The sequence below is a fragment of the Myripristis murdjan genome, chromosome 10 (genome assembly GCF_902150065.1).
Source record: "Myripristis murdjan chromosome 10, fMyrMur1.1, whole genome shotgun sequence".
NCBI lineage: Eukaryota > Metazoa > Chordata > Actinopteri > Holocentriformes > Holocentridae > Myripristis > Myripristis murdjan.
This window is the reverse complement of record NC_043989.1, coordinates 7532618-7541517: the sequence shown is the minus strand read 5'-3', so window position 1 is coordinate 7541517 and position 8900 is coordinate 7532618. Positions and strand designations below refer to the sequence as shown.

The 8900-nt window shown below is 40.9% G+C and overlaps 1 protein-coding gene across 4 annotated transcripts in view; it reads left to right on the top strand.

Moving 5' to 3' along the window:
* The first annotated feature begins 758 nt into the window (after positions 1 to 758).
* Positions 759 to 8900, top strand: part of ldb2a (LIM domain binding 2a) — an 84778-nt gene continuing 76636 nt past the window's right edge. For all 4 annotated transcript variants that reach the window (XM_030062562.1, XM_030062561.1, XM_030062560.1 and 1 more), the window contains exon 1: positions 759 to 1002. In XM_030062562.1, the coding sequence (XP_029918422.1) occupies positions 871 to 1002 (132 nt within the window). In that variant the 5' untranslated portion in view covers positions 759 to 870. The remainder of the gene's footprint in view (positions 1003 to 8900) is intronic.

Below are 8900 nucleotides of genomic sequence, written 5' to 3'. Positions count from 1 at the left end.
TTTTAAAATCATGCAATGAAGTAATTAAAACCAAATTTACCCACTGAAGGCTTACTTTTAGACCTCACAGTCCACTGGCCTCTTGTACCAAGTCTTAAAATCTCATTTTTTCTTAAAACAGGTGAAAAAAGAATATGGAACCCATAATTTGACAAATTTCCATTATAAATCAACTTGCTGCAAGATTTTTTTTTAATCAAGCCCGGTGTAAGTGGTCATTTGCCTTATTTTGCCTTGTCCATGACACTGACACTGATTCTTACAATATTCCCGAAACAAGTGAAGCTGCGTTTGAGAAAAAAAAAAAAAAAAATCTCAACTTCCATGGCAGAGGATTTTACAAAAACAAGATTTAAAAGCTGAATAGACTTGTCAAGATGGCCGTTTTGGCAGTGTGATATTTACAGTAGGTATTACATCCAGACTGGGCAAGACAATGCACCAGCATAGACTGTGACTTGATTGCTGTGGAAAAAAAAACAAAAAAAAAACACGCATATAGGTCTCTCTTGAACTTTGCAAAAGTGCAAAAGTGTGTGCAGGTCTTGAGAGAACAGGAAACGAACACCCCCCGCCCCCCCTCCTCCCCTCCTCTTCCCTTCCCCTCCCCTCCCCTCTCTCTCTCTTTCTCCCCCCCACCAGCCCTCCCTCCCCTCCCTCTCTCGCATCCCTCCTCCTCCTTCTCCTCCTCCTCCTCCACCACCACCACCACGCTATAGCTGCGAACTAGACAGGCCAACTTGCAGAGTGCAGCTCAGCCTCGACAGCGGCTGCTTCCCACTGGGGGTCTCGGAGAGCATCGCACTCCCATGTGCGCTGCTGTGCCCGCTGGATGTTGAAATTGCGCCGTGCGCCTTGCCAGGAGCCATCATGTCCAACCCAACCCACGACCCGTTCTACTCGTCCCCGTTCGGACCCTTCTACAGGAGACACTCGCCCTACATGGTCCAGCCCGAGTATCGGATCTACGAGATGAACAAGCGGCTGCAGGCGCGCACAGAGGTGAGCTGACCAAAAATACGCGACGGTCCCGTTTAGGTCGAGGTACCGGGGGCAGCTGCTCTGGGAGTCCGGCGGCGGGGTTAAAGGGGCTGGAAGCAGACGCTCCTGTCGGCGCGAGGGTCCCGCAATTAGGAGATATGGATGTGATGCCCAAGTGCCAAACATTCCTGAGGTGAAAGTAAACAGGCTTCGGTGTGAGCACTGCAAAAAATATCCATCCCAATAAGTCATTTGTTCTGGTGATGAGTCGCGTTTTTCTGAACAAGTGGGGAAAAATTGCCTACGGGGGTGAGACGATTTCACGTGTTTCCGAGGTAAATGAACTTGTGAAATTCTTGAATTAAGTTTAACAGTGTTTGTGGCGTAACCTGCCTTACAATGATTTATTCAAGATATTGTCACTTCTCTCCAGAAAATGCTCGTGCCAGGTGAAACTGCATTGGAAACAAGTGAGATCGTCTCATCTCCTTGGTAGTTTTTCCAACTTGATTTTTTTTTTTTTTTTTTTTTTTTTAAAGAGGAATATTTTCACCCTCGCAGACTAAAAGACTAAATGGTTTGTTAAAATGGGATTTTTTTTTGTAGTGTGACAATACCATTACAGCACCAAGAGAATATGTGGTTATAAAACATATGACTAAGTATAGCCTAGAATAAGAAGAAATGCCTCAAACTGGTCTGAAACAGTCAAGTCTAACTGGCTCTAACGACTAAAGAAAAGTGTACCCTTTTCACGTGCATTTGATTCATTTGCATATATTTACATGTAGCCTAGTTTTACTAAATTTGCCTGCTGTGTTTGGGTAGTTAAAAACTGCAAGGCAGTATCAACAGCCCAAGCCAAACAAGTCTAACAAGAATGTAACAAGCAGAAGAGAGAACTGTAGTGGACTGAGGTTTTATTCTGGCTCCTTTATCCGGACTCATAATAATGAATATCATGTTTTATGATTAATCACTTTGTCCACACTAAGACTGCATACAAGATGTCAGGATATTCTCATTCAAAGTGACCCCTCTCTGCTTGCACAATTGAACGGGTAGTAAAATTGCACCAGGTAAATTAATTTCATGTCAGTTTTTCTGACAGTGCTGTGTTACTAAAAGGGGATGCTTCAACTAGTTGGGCGCTAAGTGAATGTGGCGTACAGTGTCATTCAGACTGAACCTTTGGCGATCCCACTGTGAATTATAGCAAACATCTGTCTTCAACATCTGTTCAATGATCACTAATGTGCAAATCTGCAGATAAAAAGTTCATCCGACATGTCAAGTTCAAGGTGCAAGGCATCCCCACTGCAGTGAACAGTACAGGAAATTCACTAGGAAATGCAGTTTTTAGTAACTTTATTGTTCACTGTTTGCACCATAAAATATCTCTTCCTCTAAATTAATGTGGCAGTTTGTGCATAAGGAATTAGTTGCAGCTGCAGGCTTTAAGGTTCACGTTAGATTGCCACTAATGCACTTAAAAATGTAATGTATGCTGTCAAGGGTCATCAGGCAAAAGTGTCCATCGGTGGCGAATTTTATGTTGAATGTTTGCACTCGGTTTGGAAATCTAATTTTAAGGCATACAGTCGTCCTACTCCAGCTAAGTTACTGCAGCAGTTGGCAGATGCTGACTTTCCTGAGGAGGAGTTGCAACTTTAAGCAGACCAAGGCAATGTTGCTGAGATGCAATGGCCCAGTCTGATGCATTATTCATATGGAGTGGTCCAAGCCCCAGAGGACCTCAACTCCCGTACCACACATACCCAGACACCAAGTGCAATCACCATGCACACACATACACACACAGACACACATACATGAGCACGCGCGCAGACACACATTCATACACAAACATGCCTGCATCCGCACCAGTTTCCAACATGCACGTGTTTCTGTGTTAACATACCGCTAGAAGCTTGTGCATGCACATACATGTGGACAAAAAATATGCATGTACTGTACAGTGCAATTTACAATACACGCAGATGAGTTGCATGATCTGAGAATGCACCTCTACAGGTCAAACACAGACAAACACACACAGCAGGCGCAGACGCACATGAGTAATAAACAGTACCTTCATCTCCTCAGACTGGAGTGGATATTCTAATTAGTTTTTCGTTCCTGTTTGTGTTTGTGGTGTGTTCATTCTCCTCCGTATCTTTGTGTTTCTTTGGTGGCGAGAGTGTCTTCTCCTCAGTTATATGGTTATTGTTTGATTAAAATGCAGGTGGTGAATATAATGAGGAAGGAGTAGTATCTTATTGCAGGACCTAAATGTCTGGAGTTTTGCATTTTGTTCCCATCCAGATGTGACATACAGGCAGTTCAGGCTTTTAACCAAATTATATAGTAATTATGCTCCTGAATGCAAAACTGTTGCCTCCAAATTACACAAATCTATTGCATGTGAAAAACATAACACTAGAAAAAATATTGTAATGGAAAGCTTATTTAATGATGTTGTATTATGCCTCACATTTCAACCTATAAGACAATGGAGGAAAAATGTGCAAAAACAACATGAAGTCCTCCAGGAAAGAGACATAGGCTACTGAATCTGTTTACTTCCTGTAAAGCAAGGTTAGCCGCCTGGTCCCTTAATGATGATGCGTGCCTCAAGGGTCACTCTGTTGGTTCTTTTATCACCGAGGCGCTGCTCAGTCGTCTTCCTATAAGATGACTTTAAAATTCAGTGCACATTTGGAACGAGGCTGTGTCAGTATCAGCGCAGGGTCAGGCCACTGTTGTTTGAAAACAGGAAGTTTGGAATGTTACTGGCAAAAAAAAAAAAAAAAAAAAAAAAAAAAAAAAGATCTGGATTCCATTAAAAGAAAATAGCCGAATTGTCCTGCTGGATACTTTCTTGAATATTTCATCAGGGCTTTGCTGCCTAGCAGCTGTTGTAGCTCCATTTCCTGTTGTGTTTGATGGCTAAACTACTGACAGTGAACTCATGTTTCGTGAAAGTATCACTTTGACAAACTCAATCTGGACTTTTGACATGTACAGTAGTGGAATGCTAAATGGATTTCCTGGATGGCATTGTTATAATGAACAACAGCTAAACAGCAAGGGCAGCATGAGCATTTATTGTTCTGCTTGTTTTTTGTTTTTTTTTATAATCTATAAACAGAAAAGACAAAGCATATTAACATCATTCAAAGAAGAGAGGATATTTATTGCTTCTGTTAAGTTTTGGTGTGTGAAAAGGTGTCGAATCCTCTTTGGGAGTTTTGAACTAGTCAAAATAATTTCTGCGTTGCAAATAAACATGTCAGCATTATCACCTGCACCAACATGTTTGACATCATCAATGCATCGTCATCATACAGGACAAAAATAGCTGTAAGCATACTTAACACTGCGTTTGTTGATAATAACGCGCTGGTTGGCGTTCCCTGCTGAATAGTTTTTCACAGGCAAATGACTAAGCCTCCGTATGACACTACTTTTTGGAAAAGTGTCGCTGTGTAGAAGAAGTTGGCTAAAGTCACTCCTCTGGTAGAAAATCTTCCATTTGTCTTATTCATGAGTGTGCGTTTGAATTTGCTTGGCTGGTAGTGCAACTGCCGCTCACACTGGCAGGCACAAGACTCAAGGACTTGTCACTTGGAGCAGAGAGGAAGCTGCAGTCCGTGCAAACAGAAATGGCATCCATAGCAGCTGTATGGAATCACTTTTCTGGGAGTTACGTTCAATTAGAAACAAGTTGTTTTGCTTCTAGAGAGGAAAAATTCCTCTGATTTAACGTCTTAACATTGCATGTACTCAGACTTCCAATTTGTTAACATGTAGTATGATCTAATATCATCTCTCAGATCATTTAAAAGCCTCCTCAGACATTTCTCACCCTGCCATGCAGTAGCCTGTATCACCAATTTGTGATGCTTATTGCATTTCAAGTATTATTTCACCACTATTCCACAGCTCCCTTTATCTACTTTTACTTTATTTAATGATTTCCTACGTTTCCAAGAATGACTTTCAGTGACCTCCAGAAAAAGGGCGTGAACTTGTTGCATTCAGCTCTGGGTTATATGTGTAGGTGGAGAGAGCAATAACGATGCGATAGTATATCGAGAGCAAAAGAGCAAGAATTTTTCCAGTAGAGAAATCATGAGAATTGCACCCTTAACTTAAAATGCCAGTGTTTACATTTTATGCTGTGGATGGTTAATCAGTTTTCTGCTCTCATTGTAGCTGAGGGTATCTCAGCATTACGAAAACAAGAGAAATTCATCACCAACAACGAGGAAAAAGTCCCAGCAAAGTGTACCGCTCGTAGGTGGCTCTTCTAACCGTATTTAAAATGTTTAAGGGTGGATTCTTGCTGAGAGCCTGCTCGTTCTTCTCACTAACAGCCTTTTCCACCGGGCATGCATTCAGACATGCACTCAGAAATAAAACCTAACGATACAACAAATCCTATGTGTTCGTCTTGAATCAGCATTCACCTTTGAACTGATAACTGCGGTGCAGCTTAAACAGCACTGCTGCTATGATGACTCCGGGTCTGTTTCTATCCTAACCTTATTACCTGCTCCATTCATACCTATTACCTGACTGGCTGTATGTCTGCACCAGGCTGACTGCTATCCCATTACCTTCATTTTACACAATGTGAACCCGCTGTGACCTGGCAATCTAAACAGGCTTTGATTTGGATTTGATGCTATGCATACGGTGTGACCACATTGTTTCTGTGCTGTCGCTCGGGGGCACTGGCCTCGGCGTACAGAGACTGCTGCAATGATTTGTGGGGGAATTTGACACTTAAGCGTATGCAAATGAGGCGGCGGATTAACATTCAGAGGAGGAGCTTGGTCGACCTCAGCCGGTGTAAGGCCATTAGCATAGAAGTCATTAATATTCAGCGGGAGAGAGCGGGGACACAGCATAACGCTGTAAGTAAAACTACAACAGAGAGTCAGGGAGAGGGTGAAACAGAAGGAAAACAAAAGCATTTTAATGGAGGTGCCATAATAATATCCAAAGGGCTGTGTTTGGGAGCTTTTCCAGTGCTGCTGACACTCGGTCTAATGGTCACACTGTCCTCAGCAGATAGACATGTAATCACTATCGTTGGTTGGCAGGTCATTCGTTGGATGCTAGAGTCTACTGCATGTAGTTAGTCTCATTCTCATTACTGTAATGGGCCCACAGGCCGGACTCATGGACACTACTGTAGAACTGACGGGACTGGAGTGTTCATTATGGCGAAATTCGTCGTTCCTGTCAGGGGCAAAGTGGATCTGTCCCCATCAGTAATATGTGTCAGATTGACATGAATAGGCTTATGATGTAGAGGTCAAGTTGGCACTGAGCTGCAGGTTTCACAGAAAGGGATTAAGCTGTGCCTAACACCAAGACATTTCTTTTCGTGAAAACCTGCATCAGAAGGACATTTTTCCGATCACAAACTGCCAATACTTAGCAAGTAATTAGACGTCATCTTCTGTCCCAAAGCAGGACAAGCTAAGATTTTAATGTAAAGCTTTTTGATTTGAGCGGGCCTGCAACAGAGAAGAGCATCCCATCTTCTCTTTTAAGACACCATAGTTGCACCCAGTTTGACCAAATTAAATTATGTAGTCTGGTATAGACACTTCTCCACGCACAGGAAGTGAGGAAACTCAAGAGTGAAACACAAACTGTCTCCTAAGCAACCATGAACAAGAAGTACATCCACAGAAAAGTGGACTTACTAATGTTATATCTTTGCCTCTCTCATTAAGTTCAAGGTTATTTAGAGCGCGTATTCAGTGTTACAGTCTGTAAGGGCTTTACCAGCCCACAATTTATACAAATAAACAAACAAACAACAAAAAACAACAAGCAAAATGACCCAAGCCCTCATAGCAGGCAAAAAAAAAAAAAAAAAAACTCACCCCCAAAAAACCCAAAAGGGAAAAAGCAGTGAAAAATGGAAAAGATTGTGGTGAGGACAATTTCTGTGTTATCTTTTAGTTACCGTGGTGTCTTTTGGTGTGAAGGATGAGAAACTGGCTGGACTGGTAAACACGAGTGTGCTGCACACAGTTTACCTCCATCACAGGACAGTTACATCTCACTGCCATTTGGTGCCACCAACATGCAAACCTTTTAAGACCTTATTTTTTTCTTACAAAATACTAAAACTATTGTGACACTGGATCTAGGTTATTTGCATCAATACAGATCAGCAATAAGGCTTAGAATGATATTGGTAAACATATATATCAGCAGAAAGGTGTTGAGCACTGCACTCACATGTTTACCTTTTCGGCTGTCCTTACCTTAATGAACAAAGAGACAGACAAGCACCGAAAAAGGCCTCTTGCGTTTCACAGTTGCATTTTATCCACAATTTCAGTCTGGCAATGCAGAGGAGATGACTTTAAAAATAATCATTAAAAAATGTGTTCAGCATGTGGTGCTACGTGGGAACTGTGGGTGGGGTCGAAGGGCAGAGTCTTTCTTCTTGCAGATGTTTATTTATTTTTCTTACTTTTAAAATCAAACCTCAAGCTTAAAATCAAGCCGCGCAGGCAATTACTGGAAATAACACATGGATGTACACAAGTAATTTTTTGGAAGTAAGTCTTAAAGTAACTCTTAAATGTTAAATGTTATTCATTTGGGCAAAGAGGCCAAACAGCATTTCTCAACAGTGACCAAGGAGAACCAAGACCTTAATCTGACATTAACCCCAACCTGCTGATCATGAATAAACATATGAATTTTTTGGACTCATAAACTGATTCTCTGAGCTTTTATGTCAGAAACAAAGCAGATTTATATTTTCCCAGTGTTGCAAGTCACTAAAACTGTTAGTCAAGTCTTTTGATTCATTTTAACCCCATCTGTTGGATGAAGATCGAATCTCATCAGTGCTTTTCCTAGCTTTGTTTTTCCCTTCACTATTTTCCTGCTGTAAATTTTAAGAATAATACTGCTAAACAGTAAGTAGTAAGTGGACTGCCCACTCTCCTATAAGAAAAAAATATATATAACTTTATCCTTGTAATTGTGGCGATTATTGACATAGGAGCCTTTTCCCTTTTTTTTCCTTTTCATTCCCTATAACAAAAGGGACAATACAATATCATACAAGATAACTCCATTTATTGCATTGAGGCAGACTCGGTTTACAAGGCCAGCACAGAAAGCTCCATATCCTACACAGGTCGACGTACAAAACACCAGTGAGCAGCAGAGTTAAAACATTATTCTGTCTCGTTTCTAGTTATGGATGACAGTAATGAATGTTGGCTTACGCAGACCGCACTGTCTGACGGCCTAGGTATCAAATATTTATTTCACAGCTGAGATTTAGTGGTATTCCCCTTTACTGCCTGTTTTCTTCTTTCTTAAATTACAAGTATTGTGGTTGTTTTTGTAGCTTTGCAGTACATAAACTGGAGTTACCAGCGGAGGATGTAATTTAATGTGATTCATTGTGATGGGACTTCATTCATTATGATAAAATATATTTCAAAGTAGAATAGAATAATAGAAATTTGACTTATTATTCATAATAACATTCCCTGTATTGGTTTTACTGTACAATGATTACCTTTGTGCTATTCAGATTTATAATTCTTACATGAGGTTATTTCCCACTGAATAGTTTTGTTTCTGAATAATCATACAAATTAATTGATAGCACAGTATTTAAACATGTTATGCTATTTTTGCAGTGCAGCAGTCACCTTACGTCTTTGATTGACAAATTGGATACTCTTAGAGATTAAATCTGCTATATTTTATTGATGATGAATGAAGATGAATTGATTATTTTCCTGACAGGGCTCTACACAGTGGTTTGAAAATGCATTCTTCACACACATATTTTTATGATGCACATTCACACAGTTGCCTCGGTCCGGTGATATCATACATGGGATGCTCTGAGAGGATAT